Raw genomic sequence first — 24,209 nt, forward strand, 5'->3', positions numbered from 1 at the left:
ACAGAATAGAATAGGTCGACTTTTGTACTATGGGGTTAGTAGATTGACATACTGTAGGCTAGTGCTTTTGCTCTTCGTTAGGCCTACTCATGTTGGCTGACGAAAAGTAAATGTGGACAGTTCTTCCAATATCTTTAATATGCACCTCGGAATTGGATAAGGATATGCGCAGTTGCGTCCCCGATGTGTCGGTCTTCACTTGTAGCCTGTGAGAAAGACCTGATCACGTGATGGAGAACCATGTGAGTGAGATGAGAGGTGTTTTGGAGCAGGCAGCATTTAGGGAGAAGGGCTGCAAAAGTCATGGATTTTTTTTTAGGGTGCATTATGGCCACACAAGGGTGATTCCGCCTGGAAATTCGAGGCATTATCGAGTGCTTCTCAAATTGTGAATGAGAGACTGACGAAGTGTGTACAGCCTGCGCAAAAAACTAAGCAGAGCTCATACCTTTCAAGCGACTTTTTTCAAATCATCATTAGAGTCTCATCATGCAGCCTTAGAATGTATTAAAAATCAGAACATATAGCACAACGTTTGTAGAACAACTAAAGTTACATTAATAAATGAAGCATATAGGAGTACCTATTTCTATGTTAACAGCTCAACACAGAATAGTCGCGTGTGCGCACTCCCTCAAATCATTTGGAGAAAATATCCTTTCTATTTTATTCAGCTTTGTTCAATTGTATTCTTCATACTATAAAATAATATAAAATAATGCCATGGAATTCTAAGCAAATCTTGTCTGCTAAATGAACTAGTGTAGCCCACTGTAACGGCTGTCTTCAGGAATGGACCAAAATGCAGCGGAGTTAGTATTCATCTTTCAATTTAATTAGAAAGAACACTATAACAAACAAAACAAGGAAACTGACAGCCAACAGTCCTGTCAGGCGCAAACACACTAAACAAGAAATAATTACCCATAAACCCCAGTGACAAACAACTCCTACATATGTGACTCCCAATCAGGAACAACGATTCCCAGCTGTTCCTGATCAGGAGTCACAAGACACACACCAGACTGCCACGTCCTGACCCCCAAACTACTACACCAGCTCCATCTGCTGGCCAGGACGTGACACCCACAGCCATATGGCATAGTCACATCAGGACTTAACAGAAGGACAACTATTCTGTTCTTCTGAAATAGACTACATTTTATTCATATAATGTTTCTTTAGACCTGTCTAAAATGATAAATGGATTTATTGTTAAGGTCTAGGCTATATTACATGGATTTATTGTTAAGGTCTAGGCTATATTACATGGATTTATTGTTAAGGTCTAGGCTATATTACATGGATTTATTGTTAAGGTCTAGGCTATATTACATGGATTTATTGTTAAGGTGTAGGCTATATTACATGGATTTATTGTTAAGGTCTAGGCTATATTACATGGATTTATTGTTAAGGTGTAGGCTATATTACATGGATTTATTGGACTTTTTAAAATGTAGATGTTCCAAAGGTCTGCATCAGTGGCTGTAGGCTGTGTGTGGAAGCCAGGAGATGCTAAACGTGTTTATGTTCATTAACGGTCAATTACAGTGAGACCGACAGTTATTTGCTTGAGAATCATCGGCTGATGAAATTTCGTGACCGCCACAGACCTAGTCCTGACTCCAGCCTGCTTGGTACAGATTGCCCTTAATCACCTGCTGGGCCAAGCTCATGCATTCATGTAGTGTTATGATGCCCTTTCCTTCTCTGTGATGCGATCTTTCACAGTATTAAAACAATATGTCCAACTCAGAAAATAAACAATAAAACAAGACCACTATTGTTACTAATTGTTTTCATTCTCTCTCTTCCCTGCATTTGACTGTGTTGATTTGTTATAGTATAGCTGTCTAGGAAACCGAGGAGTACCAGGTCTCTGGCCTGCCTGCCTGCCTCCCGCTAAAGGCTATTATTGTGTATGCACAGGCCCTCCACCACAACAGACACAGCATTATCTCAAAACACTCGAGGGAAGTGCCTCTGAATTAGTGTGAGTTTTTTGAAAAGTTCAAGATTTACAGAGAAGGGGCGAGGGAGCGAAGGGAGGGGGAAACAGAAACAGAGGGAAGAGGAAATGTTTTCCATTCTGTCGCCCTCCTCGCTGCTCTCCCTCCTCCTCCACTCACACGCTCTCTTTGTCCGCGGCGCAGTTCGGAGTGACCGGCTGCCAGGAAATGTACAGCGAAGCCATCTGGAATTCAAATAAATGAGAGGAGAGAAGGGAAGGGAAGATCCCCTTAGAGCTGGCCAGACCAGTGAACACCATTCAGTGGGATAGACTGACTGGCTCGAGTAGTAGAGGAGAATAGTCAGGGGACAGGGATGGGTGATGACCGATTAGATTCACTGACTGGACATCAGCTGATTGGGCTGTTGCAAACATGACCTCATGTAGAAGGAAGTACAGTAAAGGTTTCTGTGTGTTTTGTCCTGTTGTTGGCACTGCCCTTAGCCTCTGGTTATCTCTCTGTGTATCCTTCAGACACCACTAGCTTTGATACTGTATATGAGCATGAAGTAAAAAAGTCTCGGGTCCCCTTTCTCTGACCTCACTTTTCACTGACATGAGAGACTGCTGTGTTCAGCTGCTGTGGTAAAAGAGTAGCGTTAAATCACGCTGTTCTGGCTCCAGACAGAGTGTGCAGTCATGTCCCACTCAGGATCCCTCGCACAGCAGAAAAGGTGAGAAAGTAGGAGTGGAGCTGGGGAGGGAGGACACCAGCTGTAGTCAGCACCTGGTTAGATGGTCACGCTTCAGCTTCAGTCCTCTGTCTGGAGTTCATCTGAGGACAGGTCTGCCCTTGCTCTGCTCTGCCTGTCCCTGGCAGCTCTCTGGCATTCCTGCTGTCTGTCCCCTCTCCTGGGCACACTGGCACACGGGGGGGTCTACCCATCACCCCTCTCATTCATCTCGGGGGTGACCCAGTCTTCAATGGCAGGCGTCTTGTGCTGTCTTCCAAGCACTTGTCTTTTATACAAGATGTCCATTAAAGCTATGCCAGTCCTTAGTGCTGTTGTGTGTATTGTTAATAGTAACTAATACTTTTGGAGAGAGCTGGACCGTGGACTTTGCTGGAGCAGTTAAAAGGGTCAGAATGGAATGTTGACAGTGGTGTGCGATGGCTACTGTTTTCTTCCCACAGATTTGTCTGTCAGCTGTGTTTTTCCACTCACAGTAAATACTATTTTCCCGTGGGTGCCCGGTCAGTCTCAAGGTCTTTTGTCACCCGCTCATAATATTGTCATACTCGCAAGGAATAGTTCTGAGAGGACATTGGCATGGGCTTTCTACAGTTTCTAAAGGTCTAGATGCTGGAATGTAAAATAAAGCAGAAACAACATTCTCTTGGATTCTTGTGTAAACCCTGCTGGCCGGTACTGTTAGGTGAAGTTAGAAAGGAATTCTTAGGAGGTCAGTCATTTCAGATAAACTCATCAGTCATTCACTAATTTACCTCTCCTTAAAGACTCAGCTAAGTAAAGATTAACCAACATTACATATTGACTTTATCTTTTCCAAGTGTACTGCAAATACCGCATGAATCTAAATATATTCTGGATTCACTGTCATTTGGTTCAACATATACAGCACATCCCACTACTGTCAGACAGTCCTGTATTCTCCTTAGCCCATTTAACTGCACTGTGGGCTGACTGTTGAATTCTTTCAGAGACTCAGAGAGAGCCAGTCATTCCGCGTCTCCTAAAATGTGACTCTAGGTAAGGTCTGCTCCTCTCGGTACCGGCACAGCGTCCCCCGTGTGTTGAGGAGTCCCAGTGGCCTCGCCTCGTAGCATCTGGTGAGCTGCTGCTGCCGCTGCCTACATGTTGTCAGTGGCTCCAGCCAGGGTCCACCTGCAGCCGGCCGGCTCTCCATCATCACACCATCATCCTCCTCATCATCCTCATGATTGTGTTTACATCCATCTCCATCGCTCCATGAAAGAGGGCTGCAGTCCTGTTGCAGGCTCTCCTGTTTGCTCTTTTGGGTGAAATTTACCATTTTGATTTTGTGTTTATTGCTTTATTTACCCATTCTTTATCATATGAAAACTACCACTATGCATCAAACAGGTGGTTATTATTCTCCCATGACTTTTCCCTGAGCAGTGAATTTGTCCTGTGGATGAGGACATGTAGGATAACACAGTCAGTAGGGGTCTGTATGGACAGGCAGGCAGCTGACAGTGTGTGGATGTGTGCTCTCTCTGCACCTCTCTCCCATCCCTCTGACCTCATCACACCACACAGCTCCGCAGGGAGCAGACCACTGCAGCTGGACAGACACACTGCAACAACAAATAACACCAGGCCACTTCAACATACTGTACTCTACTCTCAGTTGTGTTGTATCCCACTGGAAACTGTCATTTTACTACATGATATGTACTTATGACTACTTCTTATTCCCATTCTGGATTCTTGTAGAGTACCCCACCCTGTCCAGTGAGGTTGAAGGGGATGTTTTTGCTCAGTGTGACTCGGTGTCGATGACGTCATGTGGGCGGTGTATGTAGGCTACAGTATACTGTATGTACAATATTGTGTGATGTAGTGATGGGGGAAGAATTAGATACAGTAGAGTATCGCACTATTGTTTTTGACGATATTAAATAGATTCTGTGACTATTGTATTGATTCTCAAAAAATATTGTCTGTACTTGCGCCAAAACTCAGGTATTTCTCCTTCTCTAGCTTTTTTTCCCATTTTCTTTTTATACTGAACAAAAATATAAATGCAACATGCAACAATTTAAACAACAATTTACTGAGTTACAGTTCATATAAGGAAATCAGTCAATTGAAATAAATAAATTAGGCCCTAATCTATGGATTTCACAACTGCGCAGGGGCACAGCCATGGGTGGACCTTGGAGGCCATAGGCCCACCCACTTGGGAGCCAGGCCCACCTACTGGGGAGCCAGGCCCAGCCAATCAGAATACATTTTTCCCCACAAAAGGGCTTTATTACAGACAGAATTACATCAGCCGTCCAGGTGGCTGGTCTCAGACGATCTCGCAGGTGAAGAAGTCAGATGTGGAGGTCCTGGGCTGCCGTGGTTACACGTGGTCTGCGGTTGTGAGGCAGCTTGGACGTACTGTCAAGTTCTCTAAGGTGGCATTGGAGGCGGCTTATGGTAGAGAAATTAACATTAAATTATCTGGCAACAGCTCTGGTGGACATTCCTGCAGTCAGCATGCCAATTGCATGCTCCCTCAAAACTTGAGACAACTGTGGCCTTGTGTTGTGTGAAAAAACTGTACATTTTAGAGTGGCCTTTTATTGTCCCCAGCACAAGGTGCACCTGTGTAATGATCATGCTGTTTAATCAGCTTCTTGATATGCCACACCTGCCAGCTGGATAGATTATCTTGGCAAAGGGTAAATGATCACTAACAGGGATATACAAAGAATTCTGCCCAAAATTTGAGATAAATAAGCTTTTTGTGTGTATGGAAAATGTCTGGGATCTTTTATTTCAGCTCATGAAACATGGGACCCTTTATGGGACATGGGACCCTTTTATAAATGCAACACTTTACATGTTGCATTTATATTTTTGTTCAGTATATAAATGGTGAGCCAATGTGTTTACAGCACTTTTATTTCCATGACTGATAAACACGTGTTTGCTCATGGCTCTTTCTGGTCCCTCTGCAACAGACATGGTGAGCAATATGTTTGGAACATCGAACCGCAATATAATCACAGTATCGAATCACAATACATATAGAATCCTGGGAATTGTGAGAATTGCAATACAATCGTATCGGAACCTAAGTATCGTGATAATATCATATCGTGAGGTCCCTGGCAATTCCCAGTCCTAGTGTGCTGTCTGTAACCGGTGTTCCAGAGTATATTACTGTATGGCTGGCTGACTTCGTATTCCCCTTTCTCCTCTTTAACTGTGCCTCTGCTCCCTTCCAGAGAAGCTGAAAGCCCACACATCTGCTCTCCTCCTCCTCCTCCTCCTCAACCTCTGTCTTTTATCCTTTGTCTTTCTTTGCCACGTTTGTGCCTTTTGTGCTGCAGTCAGTCAGTGGGTCTCTCTCACATTTCTTTGGACCCCCTTTGTCCCTCAGACCCCCAGACCGGCGACGGAGGGATCTATTTGGGGTGGCTAACAGCACCCTGGCACGGGGTGGCAACACCACAGGCCTGGAGGGTAATAGGACAGAAGGAGAGCCCCCTGAGAGGGAGTTCCCCTTCATGGAGGACCGGAGCAAGACAGAGTTTATCGAGATCCCCAACCTGCAGCCCTTCACTGTGTACCGCATCGACATCCATGCATGCAACCAGGAGGTCCGTCGCTGCAGCGCTGGAGCCTTCGTCTTCTCCAGGACGAAACCTGCAGGTGAGGCAGTTACACACAGTCGCTAGAAAAAGGCTTCAACAACAGCAGCCATCTGCATAGATTATTGTTCTAGACTCACTATGCCTTTTTGGACATGGCTAATGAGTAGGAAGCCATCTGATATCCAGTGTCTGTCTCTGTCCATCAGACAAAGCGGATGACATGCCAGGCAGCGTGATCCAGGAGCGGGATGAGAAGGTGGAGGGCTCGGTGCTGCTGAGGTGGCCGGAGCCTGTCAACCCCAATGGCCTCATCCTGATGTATGAGATCAAGTTCCGCCAGGGCACTGAGGTGAGTCTGCATGGACCAGGACGCCTGAGGCCTATGGGAGCTCTGCAGGGCCTCAAACCTCAGGTTGACACTGTCTGTGTGTGTGTTTTCTTCCAGCCTGAGAAACACGAGTGTGTGTCACGCCAGCACTACCGTGTTCACAAAGGAACTCGTCTGACCAACCTGGGCTATGGGAACTACTCTGCCCGTGTGCGTGCCACCTCCCTGGCAGGAAACGGGTCCTGGACTGAGCCAGTGTCCTTCTACGTGCCCCCACCCAAACGTATGGAGAACACATGCATTTCCACATAAATTACCCTCTTCAAATGACTTTTTATATAGATGATTTTCATGCCCAGAAATTATTTCGATTTGAACATCTTCCTTTTCTCACTGGTCAGATTTGAATAGTTGTTCTGTTTTCATCTGGTTGCAGGGGACTATGACAACGCATTCTATCTGGTCATCATCATCCCCATCATCGTGATAATTCTCATCGCCAGCCTCATCACTGTACTCTTCTTTATCAACAAAAAGAGGTAAGAGAAGCTGAGTGGTCACTAGAACAAATAACAAAACATTTGACTAATGCAGTATTAATCAGTTTAATGATATAATAGTGCTATTGTGATCATTTTCCTGCCATAGTCAGTTCATAAGATCGTAGGCTTTTCTGCTGAATGAACAATCCCATTTATCTGTTGCCAAATCTGCCTCCCCTGGCTCACACAGATGTGTTTGTGTCCACAGGAACAGTGACAGGCTGGGGAATGGTGTCCTCTATGCTTCTGTCAACCCTGAGTACTTCAGTGCTGCCGAGAGTAAGAACCCTCTAAAGACCTACTGTCATTTTAATGATGAGATTGTGTCAATGTCTCCTTAGATGATGGCTGTCTCTGACTGTCCTCTCCTCTTGTGTTCAGTGTATGTTCCAGACGAGTGGGAGGTGGCCAGGGAGAAGATCACTATGCACAAGGAGTTGGGCCAGGGTTCCTTCGGCATGGTGTATGAGGGCCTGGCTAAGGGCGTGGTTAAGGACGAGCCTGAGACCCGCGTGGCCATCAAGACAGTCAACGAGTCAGCCAGCATGAGGGAGAGGATTGAGTTCCTCAACGAGGCCTCTGTCATGAAGGAGTTCAACTGTCACCATGTGGTGAGAGAGTCCAAAACACCAGTTAACATCAGGGATATTGGCTCAGAAACATTCGCTTTTAAATTATAAGGTATTGCCTCAATTTCAAAGGTTAAAAGTTAGAAACAAAGGAAAGAGATCCATCAGCTTGGGAGTTATAAGTCACCCCTCCTGATGCATAGGGTCAGAGACACCGAGCTGGCTGTTGAGGTCAGAGGTCAAAGCCAGGGTACACTACCCAAGGAGATGCAGTTTAATTCCAGTATAACCTGAGGCCAGCTGTAACTGTGTGATCTGAGACCTCTAAGCTCTATCACAGCCAAATCCTCATTAATTCAGCTAAACGGAAGTGTTAAGGATTTCCCCCTTGGAAAGACTATGTTACAATCTTTTAGCATGTCTGGATGTTTAAAAGTCAAACATTTAATTATTAAGCTCAATTTGAATAATTTAGAGGCAAAGAGGAGTTTTTTTTCTTGCTTTCTTCAAAGTTCCTCAGTAGCTTTAGTTTAAGAGGAGCCAGAGTAGTTTCAAAAGCAAGAACATTCCACATCACTTCAGTCAGTTCGATTAATAACACTTAGAAATAATGTTTTTTGCCCAATAATAGCACAGAGATAATGTTTATTGCCCAAAAGCTTCATAAGAAATACTACATCAATGAGAATTGTTTGTACTCATTTCCTCTGATGCCATATCTGTTCTGTGTTCTAATTGTTGTAGGTGCGTCTGCTGGGCGTGGTCTCTCAGGGCCAGCCCACCTTGGTGATAATGGAGCTGATGACCCGTGGAGACCTGAAGAGCCACCTGCGATCACTCCGGAAAGAGGTACGTACATTACCCCCTCCTGCTCTTTCTCTCATAGTCTCTCACAGAACTCAAGTCTATGGCCTTGTCCTGAATCTGTCTTGCCTACTACTTACCAAAACTGCATACTGTGTGTACTAATCATACTACATTCTATTTAGAACATACTGTTGTGTAAAAATTTAAGCAACAAATATCAGCATAATAGACTCACTCATACTGAGAATGCGTTATCTAATGCGCAATTGCGTTGTTTCCCGCTATTCGTCCATTTTGGTAGAGCGTCTCTCCTTATGTCACTATTAGCTGATTATCAGCTGCTGTCAAACACTTGTGGATTTGAAAATACGACTCTCCACCTGTATAATGTGCAGCGAATTATACTAAATGAAAAGCCCAAATGAGTTTGACATCCTGGCATTTAAAGGATACTTATTTATCAAAATTTCACATACTATAAAACATATTTTCGAATTCCCAAAATGCCTACAATTTATTTTGGACACGGCCATTGTGTCAGTGCATTAATATGACACACGCACTCACGCACACACAGTCTTGTATATCTAATCTTGTGGGGACACACAATTCAGTTCAATTCAAAATCTTATTTTCCCTAACCCCAACCCTAGCCTGTACTCTTACGCTAACCTTAACCCTAACCTTAACCCAAAAACCTAACTTTAACCCTAAACATAACCCTAGCTCATAACCCTAACCCTAAAACCAACCCTCGCTCCTAACCCTAACCCTTGACGTAATTCTAACTCTAACTCTAACCTTAACCCTAAACCCCCTAGAAATGGTCAAATTTTTGTTTGTTTACTATTGTTGCGGGGACTTCTGGTCCACACACACACACACACACACACACACACACACACACACACACACACACACACACACACACACACACACACACACACACACACACACACACACACACACACACACACACACAGGAAAGACATGGAGGGGGAGATATATCCACAGTTGGTCTCTCCCATTGTGTGGTGTGCCCTGGACTTCAGGCCAGGCCATGGTTCAGTGCTGCAGACAGGGAGAGGGAGGTTGGAGGGAGAGACTGAATGGCCTGCTTGTGCTCAGGTCTCTGCCTCTCTGCCACAGAACACGTCCAGCCAGGTTCTGCCCCCGCTGAAGAAGATGATCCAGATGGCAGGAGAGATTGCGGACGGCATGGCATACCTCAACGCCAACAAGTTTGTCCACAGAGACCTGGCTGCCAGGAACTGCATGGTGGCGGAGGACTTCACAGTCAAGATCGGAGGTGAGTGCCTCAAAATACAGTAGTACTCATAATCCCCGCTGTAAGTTTAATGCTAAACTCCCTCTGCTGTATTCCAAAGTAAGTATTTAGAGATCACTGAGTGCTTGAGTGGGAGGAATAGCTCGTAAATCTAAATGGACAGACGGAGAGGTGAGGTGATGGATAAGGCCTCATGTGCCTCCTCTTCTCACATTAGTGGGATATTTAGTGGCCATTTAAACCTCTCTTCTCCTCTTCTTCTCAGACTTTGGCATGACGCGAGACATCTACGAGACGGATTACTATCGGAAAGGAGGAAAGGGCCTTCTGCCGGTCCGCTGGATGTCCCCAGAGTCGCTGAAAGATGGCGTGTTTACCACAAATTCTGATGTCTGGTACGAGCTCCCCGCTGTCCTCCCTGACTCATACACACACCGAGTTAGGAGGCCTGTATGTGTTCTAGAACATTGCATGCCCTAGCTTGGGAAAAAACGGCAGATCACTTCACACACACACAGCCCATGTCCTAACCCACTGGGAACAGACGTCAATTCAACGTCTATTCTGTGTTGGTTCAACGTAATTCCATTGAAACGACGTGGAAATAACATTGATTCAACCAGGGTCTGCCCAGTGGGAAGGAAGTTTGGAGGTTATCTGGATGCCATTATAGTTAGTAGATACAGTAAGTCTTGGCAGTGAAAAATAGTTCTTGTTTAGTCATGTACCTCTGTGCTCTCAGGACCATGGAGTGAGTTTAGAAAAGCAGATCAAGGCTCCACCCAGTTCTGTCTCTGGAATGGGCTGCATTAGAGAAATATAGCTGTTTACTAGCTCCTTAGTTTTTGTTTCCCAATCGAAAGTGTCCCACGGGTCTGTCCCTACAAGCACACTTAAACTCCTCCAGATGTTTTCAAATTATGGGTTAGAGTGCCAACAGAAACCCACCTCCACATCCCACTCCCTATCTTCCTCTTTGAAGTCAGGCAGATGAAAAGGAGCATTGTGGGAACCCATTCTGGGCTCTTATGAGATTTACCAGTAGGTGTCTTTATCTAAAAAAGTCTCTTAATGTGGCTTTGTCTTTCAACACTCTCCTGTTTCAGCCAATTAGATACAAGTCAGTGTTGTAATAGGCTTTTTTAAAGAGTGTTGAGAGCCGTCTTAGATCCCTAGCCAGTGGCCTTGGAGAGCTAACAAATAATAATTGGCAACGATGCACTCTTTGTTTTCTTGTGTCAAGCTTAGGTTTTGGTTTTCTGTTGCAGTTCCTTAGTGGTCTCTGGGTAGTATACAGTCTCATGATATTAATGAACAACACATGGATAAGGCAAGATGACACAAGCATTTACATATGGCAGACATAATGCAGTCTATGTCCTTTTTTGATTAATATATGGAACATGAATTTATGAATAAACTTTTCTTCTGTTCTTTGCACCATCTGCTTTATACTGTGAGGGAGCATTCTTACTCAACCTTGTACTATGCAGCGCCATCATTGTAAAGAGCTTCCAGAGACTAGTTACATGCCCTGCAGTGTATGGATGTTTTAGCCTGTATTACCCTGCATGGTTCTACCACAGTTATGCAGCAGCTCATGTGTTGTCTAATAGGCCTGTATCCTCTCGGTCGTCCCCTGCAGGTCGTTTGGGGTGGTGTTGTGGGAGATTGCCACCTTGTCTGAGCAGCCGTACCAGGGCATGTCCAACGAGCAGGTGCTGCGTTTCGTCATGGAGGGAGGACTCCTGGACAAGCCTGACAACTGTCCTGACATGCTGTGAGTCCCCTGCTCTTTCTCTCAATGTCAATGTCGCTCTTGGGCTGGGTCAGGGGTAGGATCATTTCTCAATGACACTATTAGCCACTCCTTCAAGATGCTATGTTTTTCCTATTTCCTGTTCCACTGTTATGCTTATTCTTTAGGTGCATTTTCAGATATTATTGTCCTTTAGTACCAGCTCACTGTCATTGTTTCCTAGCTAAATCTAAAGATTTACCTCTTGCGAATATTGCCTCTGCTGCTTCTATTTAGAATTGAGGGGCCAAATGTGCATACTATATCATGAGATCTGTATGCCAGTGGGGAGCTAAGCAAATGCCTGACTGGTGACATTTACGTCACGGTTTAAATGGAGCTCAGTGACATCATGGCCCCCATGCTCAGCTGGCGGGACAGGAGCTCCCGCCTCAGCAGTAAGCCGAGGCCCATAGAAGGGATGCCACGGCCCGTGTGTGAAATATTTCCCTCATTCCCCATTAGTGAGGGTACGAGGCAACGGATCAGTGTCTGCTCATCAGCCCTATCCTGTAATAGAGAGAGCGAGAGAGCGAGAGAGACATACAGACAGAGCCTGAATTTCTAGTCTCATTAAGAAATATCTGTCTGGAAAGTGGGAGAGAACAGCCTCCTTAGCTGTCAGGTGGCTCTTCTGTGTACATGCATTTCTCCTCTCTGCCTCTGATCTCAATGTGAAGGCATTCCCTTTTTTCCTCCACTCTCCATGGCTGACCTCACCTTACAGAGAGGTGAGAGAGGGGCGAGTGTTATGCAGACACAAACCTCAGGTTTCTATGGCAGCCTCGCAGTGGTGTCCTGATTGCAGGAGCATGTGGGTTGTGTTACGCAGGGGAGGGAGGGTGAGGGTTAGGGGGATGGTTTATATGGGAAAAGCTGCTGGTCACTTCTACTGTAGTGAGTTAGTGAAGAGTTACATTATAGAGGCCTGTAGATCCAGCAGGGTTGCAGAGGTGAACACTGCTGTAATCAGAGTCTGGGGAGAGAGGGGTATTTGGTATTTTATTAGGATCCCCATTAGCTGTTGCAAAAGCAGCAGTTACTCTTCCTGAGGTTCACACAAAACATGAAACATGACATAATACAGAACATTAATAGACAAGAACAGCTCAAGGACAGAACTACATCAATACATTTTAAAAAAATAAATAGAAAAGGCACACGTAGCCTACATATCAATACACACACACAAACTATCTAGGTCAAATAGGGGAGAGGCGCTGTGCCGTGAGGTGTTGCTTTATCTGTTTTTTTAAACCAGATTTGCTGTTCACTTCCATGAGATGGAATGAAGTTCCATGCAGTAATGGCTCTATATAATACTGTACGCTTTCATGAATTTGTTCTGGATTTGGGGACTGTGAAAAGACCCCTGGTGGCATGTCTGGTGGGGTAAGTGTGTGTGTGTGTCGGAGCTGTGTGTAAGTTGACTATGCAAACAATTGTGGAGTTTCAACACATTGTTTCTTACAAAAATAAGTGATGCAGTCAGTCTATCCTCAACTCTTTACCAAGAGAGACTGGCATGCATAGTATTTATATCGGCCCTCTGATTACCATGAAGAGCAAGACGTGCTGCTCTGTTCTGGGCCAGGTGCAGCTTAAATAGATCTTTCCTTGCAGCACTCAACCAAATGAATGGACAATAATCAAGATAAGACAAAACTAGAGCCTGCAGGACTTGCTTTTTGGAGTGTGGTGTCAAAAAAGCAGAGCATCTATTTATTACGGACAGACCTCCCCATCTTAACAACCATTGAATCTATATGTTTTGACCATGACAGTTTACAATGCAAGTTAACGCCAAGTAATTTAGTCTCCTCAACTTGTTCAACAGCCACAGTATTCATTACCAGATTCAGCTGAGGTCTAGAACTTAGGGAATGATTTGTACCAAATACAATGCTCTTAGTTTTAGAGATTTATTACTGGCCACCTATTCCAAAACCTTCTTTAAGGGTTTCAGTGACTTCATTAGCTGTGGTTGCTGATGCGTATATAGTTGAAATCATCAGCATACATGGACACACATGCTTTGTTTAATGCCAGTGGCAGGTCATTGGTAAAAATAGGAAAGAGTAGAGGGCCTAGAGAGCTGCCCTGCGGTACAACACACTTTACATGTTTGATATTAGAGAAGCTTCCATTAAAGAACACCCTTTGAGTTCTATTTGATAGATAGCTCTGAATCCACGATATGGCAGAGGTTGAAAAGCCATAACTCATACGTTTTTTCAACAACAGGTTATGGTCCATCATATCAAAGGCTGCACTGAAATCTAACAGTACAGCTCCCACAATCTTCTTATTATCAATTTATTTCAACTAATCAGTCATTTGTGTCAGTGCTGTACATGTTGAGTGCCCTTCTCTACATGTTGAAAGTCTGTTGTTAATTTGTTTACAGAGCATTGAATTTGGTCAACAACAAAAAATTCCAACAGTTTGCTAAGAGCTGGCAGCAAGCTTATAGGTCTGCTGTTAGAACCAGTGAAGGCCGCTTTACCACTATTGGGTAGGGGAATTACTTTGGCTTCCCTCCAGGCCTGAGGACAAAGACTTTCCTCTAGGCTCAGATTAAAGATATGACAGATAGGAGTGGCTATAGAGTCAGCTACCATCCTCAGTAGCTTTCTATCTAAGTTGTCGCTTCCAGGAGGTTTGTCATCATTGATCGATAACAATAATTTTCCCACCTCACCCAGACTATTTACAAAATTCAAAGTTGCAATGCTTTTCTTTAATGATGATTTTTTTTTTCATGCATGAATATGATGGCTCACTTTTCGTTGTTTGGCATTTCCTGCCTAAGTTTGCCCACTTTGCCAATAAAGTAATCAAAAAAATGATTGGCAACATCAATGACAGAGAAGACAAGGAGAACATAATCGAGAAAGGGATGAGTCATATTTGAAAGGTTTTACCACGTGTATCATATCCTTAATTAGTTAGGAAATTCTGATTTTCAAAGGGTTACATTCCCTCAAAGCTGAATTTTTATGGGCATGAGTGAAGAATGAAATATTTATACCAGATAGACATTTTTTCAATATCTGAACTACTGTTCTATGGTAAAGGATGACTACACATTTGGTCCAATGTTAGGGAGCTGCATGAAAATATATGGTATTCTGAGTGGTGATATTGGGGAACATGTTAATGGCCTACAGCTGAAGATTCCTGTTTACGTTAATGGTCTGGCATAGCATAGGTTGCTCTCTCTAGCTCTACTCTGGCTAGCTTTGGTTTGGTTATTTATAATGTTGTGAACGATGCAACGTTTACATATCATGATGTGAGTGAAATCTGCTAAAAGGTCCTGGAATGTGTTTGTGTGTGATGAGGAGCTGAGTGCTGACAAGCAGAGAGGATATACTGCAGCGTATTCACATCAACGAGTGTTACACACAGCGACAGATGGCTCAGGAAGAATTTGCAGCAGGCCAACGCCAAGCAGACAGGTTACTCTGGAGCGTGGGCTCAGCTCCAAGCATTACAGCCATTTTCATGGGAGGTCTTGGAGCCGGGGTTTAGTTTAGCCATCTGAAAGACAACTTTAAGAGACTAACTGAGAGGGTGAAAAACAACCCATGGCTGGTTAAAACGTAGTTTGAAATTAAGTGTCTGCTTAACTACCCAGAATGCTTTAGTGCAGAGAGGCTAGAATACCCAGCTGTACAGGCTGTTGTGAGATCAGACAGAGAGAGGTGGCTGCTGGGAGATAGACGGAGATGACTGAGGTGTTTATGAAGGTATTCTGAGGCTTTAGAAGGTATTCTTAGCTTGTTTGTGTATAATTTAAGATGTGGTGTGTGGGGGAGCACCGCACCCAACTGTAATGATTCTCCTTTTATTATGTTGTTTTGACGTTTTCTGTGTTCTGTCGCTGGCCTTCCACAGTATGTTCATTTATGATTTACTGTCTACACTATATATACAAAAGTATGTGGACACGCCTTCAAATTAGTGGATTCGGCTATTTCAGTCAAACCCATTGCTGACAGGTGTATAAAATCGAGCACACAGCCATGCAATCTCCATCGACAAACATTGGCAGTAGAATGGTGTTACTGAAGAGCTCAGTGACTTTTATCGTGGCATCGTCATAGGATGCCACCTTTCCAACAAGTCAGTTCATCAAATTTCTGCCCTGCTAGAGCTGCCCCGGTCAACTGTAAGTGCTGTTATTGTGAAGTGGAAGCATCTAGGAGCATCAATGGCTCAGCTGCGAAATAGTCGGCAACAAGCTCACAGAACGGTACCGCAGAGTCCTGAAGTACATAGAGCATAACAATCGTCTGTCCTCAGTTGCAACACTCACTACCAAGTTCCAAACTGCCTCTGGAAGCAACGTCAGCACAATAACTGTTCGTCGGGAGCTTCATGAAATGGGTTAACATGGCTGAGCAGCCGCACACAAGCCTAAGATCATAATTTGCAATGCCAAGCGTCTGCTGGAGTGGTGTAAAGTTTGCCGCCATTTGTCTCTGAAGCAGTGGAAATGCCTTCTCTGCAGTGATGAATTACTCTTCACCATCTGGCAGTCCGACGGACAAATCTTTGTTTGGCGGATGCCAGGAGAATGTTACCTGCCCGAATGCATAGTGCCAACAGTAAAGTTTGGTGGAGGAGGAATAATGGTGTGGGGCTGTTTTTCATGGTTCGGGCTAGGCCCCTTAGTTCCAGTGAAGGGAAATCTTAATGCTACTGTATACAATGACATTCTAGACAATTTTGTGCTTCCAACTGTGTGGCCACAGTTTGGGGAAGTCCCTTTCCTGTTTTAGCATGACAATGCCCCCATGCACAAAGCGAGGTCCATACCGAAATGGTTTGTTGAGATCGGTGTGGAAGAACTTGACTGTCATGCACAGAGCCCTGACCTCAACTCCATCGAACACCGTTGGGATGTAGGTGTCCACATACTTTTGGACATGTAGTGTAGTTGTACACATTCTACAGTATATTATGATGGTACATTCAAACTGAGATACTATGTATAGTTTGCAGTGGTTGTTTGTATAGAAAGTTCTGGAAGTTCTTTGGTTCAGTGAGTATCAGAAACATTTTCATGGGCTCTATAATATTGGTGTACTCTGCCACCTTCTGGTGAGAAGATGTAATGATATATGTATAATTGAGATTGTCTGTGTGTTGCCCTTAGGTTTGAACTGATGCGGATGTGCTGGCAGTACAACCCCAAGATGCGTCCATCCTTCCTGGAGATCATCAACAGCCTCAAGGAGGAGCTGGAGCCTCCGTTCAGTGAGATGAGCTTCTTCTTCAGCAAGGAGAACAAGCCCCCAGACACTGAGGAGCTGGACATGGAGGTGGAGAACATGGAGAATGTGCCACTGGACCCTGCACCCAGCAGACCCCCCACTGCCGTCCCTCAGCCCTCCCAGGGACCTATGGGGGCCACACGGGGCTCAGCGCCCCCTCCTCCCCAGCAGTTATCTCCAATACAAGGCCCTTCTAGTACCCTGATGGGACCTGGTTCCCCCTCCACCTCAGCCCCTGCTGCCTCTGCCTCGGCCTCCCCAAGCCTGGCTTTGGACAAGCATTCAGCACAGGTATCGGCCAACGGGCCAGTGGTGGTGCTACGGCCGAACTTTGAGGACACGCAGAACTACGCTCACATGAACGGGGGGCGCAAGAACGAGCGGGCGCTGCCACTGCCCCAGTCTTCAGCCTGCTGATCCCTAGCCCCCCTCAGCCAGATCACCCCTCTCCACCTCCTCTTCTCAGACAGGGTAACATAAACTTCTCCTCCGCTTTAGTTCTAATGGGGGGATGGATGAGTGAATAACTGACAGACATTATACTACTCTACTGCAGTAGGAGTCTTTTCTTAAAAAAAAAAATATTAACAAGATTTATGATTGAATACCAAGACTGAGAAACAGTAGAGAAACCTGTTAAAGCATTTGGAGCATGGTGGCTCAAACCGAACTACAACACTGGGGAGCTCTGGTGTTTCCTTCTTGTAGAGTATTTGTTACTTTTTTTAATCCTTAAAGAAAGACAAAAATACAGACTTATTAATATTCCCTGACTGACAGGTATTGTAAGTGAGAGACAATAACTTATTTTAAGCATATCTGCCAGCAGATCCGACAGAAGAGCACTTTTTGATGATTTCAGAGAGAAGGTTGTATATATCTGATTGTGTATTTCTATACAAACACATGATTCTCTTGACAGTAAGATATAGCTCCTCTTCCATACTTCTTTCCATCAATATACTTCTCCCATATTTCAGACATTGATGTGTTCTGGACTAGGCTCATTGGTTTTCCTGTCAATATTCCGGGGTAGGAGGGAATGTTTTCAGGAGTGGGTAGATAGGATAGAGGAGGGGCTATTGTAAATCTGCCATATGTTTTGCCAAATCAAAGTTAGCAATTTTCTCCCTCTTGCTCTTAATTTCTCTCTTTGATTGGACATGGAGAGAAACACAATCAAGCATCCTAAAACTCCCACATTGCTGTTTTTTTTCTTTTTCTACTTCACAATTACAATCAAATTGTAAAAGGAATTTGCCTGTTTTCTTTTCTGGGGTTTTTCGGGTTCACATCAGAGCCCTTATTTGGAGTCCTATTTTATTGTATGTGTCATCTGAGAGATGAAAACACCAACATCACCAACAGAGACGTTGAACAAAAAGGACTTGGCGCCAAAAATACAACACATACAGAGACAAACCTGAAGTGGAAGGTATTGGATCAGTTCTGATACAAGGAGAACTAAAGGACTTAACAGAACTCCACGTTGTGAGCATACATAAGTCTGCTAAAGGCATTGTACACAGCAGGTATTTTTTAGACTAGTCATTAGTCTCTCTGTACAATTCAAACATTTATATAAAGGTCTTACAGTTGTATGTTAGACCTTAGGATCATTTTCACACACACATCATTGGTTTGTCACTTTTATAACTTTTATACGGTTCAGATGTTCTCTTCTATGTCTGTACAGAATAAAGCTGCTATTTTTTTCTTTTTCTTTTTTGGATGTTATATATATTAAGAAATCCTTCAGGTTGACTATTTTATGATCTCCACTACAGTCCATTTCTTATGCTTCATACTTCTAGCAAAAAAATTATTTAAAAAAATGACCTTTCTCTCTTCTTTACCCCAGAACAGGTTGTCTGTATCACAACATATTGTCCATTGCCTTTTATTTTTTATGAACATGTTTTTCTTTGCATTCTTTTTTGTAGATTTCTATATAATTATCATTATTATTATTATTATTATTAATAGTTCGAATGGACACCGTAGCTCCGTGTGCGAGTGTGTACGTTTGGCACCCTTTTTGTACCAGTTGTCTAGTACCTAGTTATTGCCCCCTAGGTGCAACTTAATCTCAGGTCGAAGTACATGTTTTGCTTTCTCCATATATTCTCATTACTGTCCTCTGCTTGTTTCACCTCTCTGTTGAGTCCAATAGTGCCCTCTCCCCTCCCCTCCAGCCCCACACTGAAATGTGCAGTACACCTGCCTCCCCCAGTGCCTCCTTTTGAAGTCAGGATCAGTTACACAGGATCTTCTTTTTTCTACTGGATCTGGTGTTTTAACCCATCCATTTTCCTGCCTCTCAACTGATAGGGCTAATTGGGTTGTCTCGTTTGCCTTAATGATCCCAACCACTCGCCATCCTCTCAAAGAAAGCTCATCCATAATCAAAGTTGTCTTTTTGTGTCTTAGATTTCACGTGCAGCATTACTGCTTTATTCTCCTTTATCATTCATTTCATTTGTGTTGTCATACTCATTCTCTTATGATCAAAGTGAAAACAGTTTCTATTGTTTGTCTCCTTAAACATGGCACCTGTAAACCAAATAAGGATGGGTTAAAGTCCAGGGAAGTGGTCACATTTCAATGTCATGAATTGAATAGGTCTTACTGGGGGTGTCAGTATGAAAAGTGTTTTGAAGGATTTCTCCTCATCTTTTGAAAAAGTTTCCAGCTTTGAAGTTATTCTCTGTAGGATTGTTATTTATTTTTTTATTTTCCTTTTGTGATATCAGTTTAAATCACTGTATAAATGCCCCTTCATTCATTATAAAGTTGGATTTTTGATATGTACTTTCTTTGGTGTCATGGCTGGGGGACTTTTTTTTCTTCCCTTCAAGTATATATCTACCTCACTCTTTTTAAGTGTGTATGAAAAGAAAAGTATGTCTCACCTTTTCTCATTAGTCTGTATAAGGTTATAACATTATTAATAACAAAACACACCACACACAAACCCGGTTGGTGTGGAGATGGGATGGCTCTAGGGTGGCTCTAATTATATCTGGTGCCATGCTTAAAAAGTTCTGTATCAACTACATGTCAAATCTAATTTGATTTGTCACGTGCTGAATACAACCTTACCGTGAAATGTTACTTACAAGCCCTTAACCAACAATGCAGTTCAAGAAATAGAGCTAAGAAAATATTTGCTAAATAAACTAAAGTAAAAAAAAAATCGAATCAAAAAGTAATACAAAAAGATTACATAACAATAACGAGGATATATACAGGGGGTACCGAGTCAATGTGCCGGGGTACAGGTTAGTCGAGGTAATTTGTAAAGTGACTATGCATAGATAATAAACAGCGAGTAGCAGCAGTGTAAAAACCAACGGGGAAGGGGGTGGAGTCAATATAAATAGTCCGGGTGGCCATTTGATTAATTGTTCAGCTGTCTTATGGCTTGGGGGTAGAAGCCTTTTGGTCCTAGACTTGATGCTCTGGTACCACTTGCCGTGTCTGACTTGGGTGAACAGTCTGACTTGGGTTACTGGAGTCTTTGACCATTTTTTGGGCCTTCCTCTGGCACCGCCTAGTATATAGGTCCTGGATGTCAGGAAGCTTGGCCCTGGTGATGTACTGAGCCGTACGCACTACCCTCTGTAGCGCATTATGGTCAGATGCCGAGCAGTTGCCATACCAGGCGGTGATGCAACCAGTCAGGATGCTCTCGATGGTGCAGCTGTAGAACGTTTTGAGGATCTGGGCTCATGCCAAATCTTTTCAGTCTCCTGAGGGGAACTGGTGTTGTCGTGCCCTCTTAAAATGTTGTGCTGGTCCAAAGATTTTAAATGGAAAACAAAGTATGTTTGTAGTTAAACTGAAAGTATGAGGAATATAATGTATGTGGTACAGGTTATATTATGGCTTTGATTTAATAAAAGAGGTTGACTGGCATGTACTGTATTGCACAGGAAATGGCTCTATTCCCACCCTCATGGTTCGAGCACTAACATGCTAACCGGGTTACCTAATAATGCTAACTTAGAACAACATTAAATTACTATTGTGATGGGAAGCGTTTGTCGTAGGCTACATGAGGTCACAGTACACTATGTATTGGTAGAGAGCACGACACAGCCACCTTAGACATCCCATCTCCACTCCTCTGCAAATGATTTCACAACTAGAAATCCTCTGATCACACAGCTGGTAAGAAGGGTGAAGCTGAATGGTATCTTCTTTTGTTTTCTATTGTATCATGTATTTAGGTACATTTAAAGCAAATCAATACATTGCAGTTAAGCAACATGTGGGTAAAGAAAAATGGGAACATTGCATTTATCATCTTTGATCGTTTAAGACATTTTGCAATGTAATATATATTGGGAAACCAGGTAGATCAGAGGATGTTTGGCTTTAGCCTGAATTCTGGACATCTAAAGCACTACTGACATTGAAACAACTCCTATAGAATGTTTGCCAACACTGGCTTCTGGTTTCAGCTTAAACACTTCTTCATGTAAAAATGTTAATTGATAATATCGTATGTACGGTGATGTAAAGTAAGGATTTCCCCTGAAGTACAAATGACGGCACTTATTTCTTTGAAACCCTCTTAGTGAAGACAACATACTCATATACTCCTAGACTCAACTGCCCCACAAGTTCTCAAAGTTAGTGCTACAACTACAAAACAGAGCTTTGTCGTTTATGTTGCTGGGAGCAGTTGAGTGTAGAAATCACCAGCATTAGAGATATACTAGGTCAATATGGAGTAATTGTGTTATATGAAGGCAAATGGTTAGGACACCACATACTCTGTCCTGGGAGGGATGTCTCAAAGCAGACTAACTGTATAAAAAAACATCTCCAGCCATCTGCTGCTGCTCCACCTCCTCATGCATCTGTCAGACAGGACACTGTTGTTTCCTCTGTACTCCTTCATCATCTAATCTCTCCATCCTATCCACCTGCCCCTAATGACTCACTTTTCTAAATAACACCTACAAAGCTCCCACATTCAAATAATGCAGTTATCTTTTTTTGTATCGTGTTAAGATTTTTAAAAACCATTCCAATTGGCTTCGAATAGATTTATCAGATTTTTCTACTGTCCCTTCATCGTAATCTTCTTCATCATCATCCTCATTGTGATTATTCATAAGACTGCACCCTCTTTCTCTATTCTACTGCTGCTGATAATAACACTGCAGTAAAGACTGTCTCAATCCCTGGGTGTAAATCCTCGAAGACTGGGCCAATATCAATAGAAGTGTGGTTGAGATGGCAGCGTTGGATTTAGACCTCAAATTGTCATTAAATGTATTTTTCAATAGATTAAGGGTCATTGAAAGGGGAAAATCCAATTTTGTAGAGCAAAAGACAAGTGGAGCTGAGGGCATATTAGAGTTTATACTAGATACGGAACAATATTTAATTTTTTTCGGTAGTGGGATGGAGAAAGGTTTTTGGTTCACAGTTCAACATAGCCCAGAAGGCTAAAGTGTTCTACAGTATATTCTGAAGTTATTATTTTTGAGGAAGAAATCCATTGGGGGGGAAATGAGTGTAGCAAAAAAGACTTGGTTGGATGAATGGCACATTTCCAGAAACAAATGGCTTTATACTGTATATATGCTACCAGATTTTAAAGAAAGAATCTAGGTCACCTTTTTAATGCTAGAATCCTTAGTTGAAACTAAAACAAAATAGTCAACCTGACTCTTTTTTTGGTAAAAAGCTGAGGGATGGGCCTGGAGAAATGTTACCACTCTCAAATATATAGACAGAGCTATGGATGCAAGGACTGACCATCCATGATATCAACATGTACATTTTAACCATATTTTGAGGCTACAGTATACAGTGTTTGTTTACATTTATGTTGTTTACAAACATTGGAGCAAAAAAAGCTTATATTTGGGGTTCTGATCGGGTATGACAGTGGAATTAAGCACCTGGGGTATTTATAAGTTATATTCTTCAAGAATCAATGGGTATATATCAATAATTCATAAGTCCAAAAATGTATGTAGCAACTAATGATTCTAGCTTTAACAAGAGCCTTGCGCTTCTGTTGTTGAGTACAGTATAATGGATGGGAGTGTTTCACAATTAGATTTAGTGTTTCAAGTGTTGGTGTCTGTAATGATAAAAGATACAGGTCTGTGACATTTATTTCTTCCTATTTTCAGTTATCAAAATGGGTTAAAGGGTTGTCCTGTTGTGAAGTGAATATCTGTTTTTATGGAACGCTGCCAGAGTTGTTTAGTTACCAGAAGGTTACAGACCTATTATACCCATAACTCAACCAAACACATGGACATAAATAGTACAGGCATGTCCAGTAGATTACGGGTAGTCATGGCAGAGAGTAAATAACATGACTAGAGTTTTAAGAAGAGTTGTTTACAGTAGATAAATAGTTGCTTTTTGCATTGCCAGTTTGCATGGAGATAAATGGAGATCAAATTGACTGAAAAGGTTGCATTTCAATTCTCATTAATATTCATTTAATTGTATTTTCTTCCGAATGTTTTATATGTAAACTTCAGGTTTATATGAGATGCATCAGTGCAATCAAATCGCAATAATGAGCTTGAGGTTTATCAGTATAATTTTTCAGGCACTGTTGTTCTGCTTGGCATTCTGACAACTTCAAAATGGGCCTTGATCTACTGAGAAGATTTTACTTGTTTTTTATATTCTTTACTTTCACAAAATCTGAATCGCTGTGTCATTTCAATGATTGGCAAATAGATTTGGTTAAACAGCTTGGCTAGACTGTCTTCTTGCAAGTTCTGTATCTGAGGCCTCCTGTTTTTTTCATGCGTATAGGTGAGCTGGTGTATTTTTGACATGCCATTCTCTTAATGTGTATCTATGAGAATTTCTTGTATTTTCTTTTTTCTTAAATTTTGAATAAAAAAGTGAATGAGAAAGATGACTTGTTGTGATGACTTATTACTTATGAATTATAAATCTCAACATACCTGACTGTATACCATAATTGTATATTTAGCAGAATTACTTTCTGTTGATCAAATCAAAAATTGATCAAATCAAAAATAAAATAAAAGTGTATTTGTCACATGCACCAAATACAACAGGTTACAGTGAAATGCTTACTTACAAGCCCTTAACCAACAATGCTTTAAGAAGTTAAGAAAAAAAAGTGTTAAGTAAAAATAAAAGTAACAAAAAATGAAATAGCAGCAGTAAAATAACAAGTGAGGCTATATACTTATACAGTATGAATAGTAACAAAAAGGGGGCCATCATCTAAGCAAACAGTTCCCAGCCTGTGCTCACCTTGACTGGGCC

At 42.6% G+C, this 24,209-nt stretch overlaps 1 protein-coding gene across 2 annotated transcripts in view; it reads left to right on the top strand.

The window, feature by feature from the left end:
- Nucleotides 1-23,832, top strand: part of igf1ra (insulin-like growth factor 1a receptor) — a 127,620-nt gene extending 103,788 nt beyond the window's left edge. The window contains exons 11-21 of one of the 2 annotated variants that reach the window (XM_014124119.2): nt 6,095-6,366; nt 6,515-6,657; nt 6,754-6,919; nt 7,073-7,175; nt 7,387-7,457; nt 7,560-7,789; nt 8,492-8,596; nt 9,683-9,863; nt 10,108-10,237; nt 11,488-11,622; nt 16,805-23,832. In XM_014124119.2, coding sequence (XP_013979594.1) covers nt 6,095-6,366; nt 6,515-6,657; nt 6,754-6,919; nt 7,073-7,175; nt 7,387-7,457; nt 7,560-7,789; nt 8,492-8,596; nt 9,683-9,863; nt 10,108-10,237; nt 11,488-11,622; nt 16,805-17,339 — 2,071 coding nt within the window. In that variant the 3' untranslated portion in view covers nt 17,340-23,832. The remainder of the gene's footprint in view (nt 1-6,094; nt 6,367-6,514; nt 6,658-6,753; nt 6,920-7,072; nt 7,176-7,386; nt 7,458-7,559; nt 7,790-8,491; nt 8,597-9,682; nt 9,864-10,107; nt 10,238-11,487; nt 11,623-16,804) is intronic. The other variant, XM_014124120.2, reaches the window with a different exon arrangement.
- The last annotated feature ends 377 nt before the right edge of the window (nt 23,833-24,209 follow it).

This window comes from Salmo salar, chromosome ssa10 (assembly GCF_905237065.1).
Source record: "Salmo salar chromosome ssa10, Ssal_v3.1, whole genome shotgun sequence".
In the NCBI taxonomy this organism is placed as follows: domain Eukaryota; kingdom Metazoa; phylum Chordata; class Actinopteri; order Salmoniformes; family Salmonidae; genus Salmo; species Salmo salar.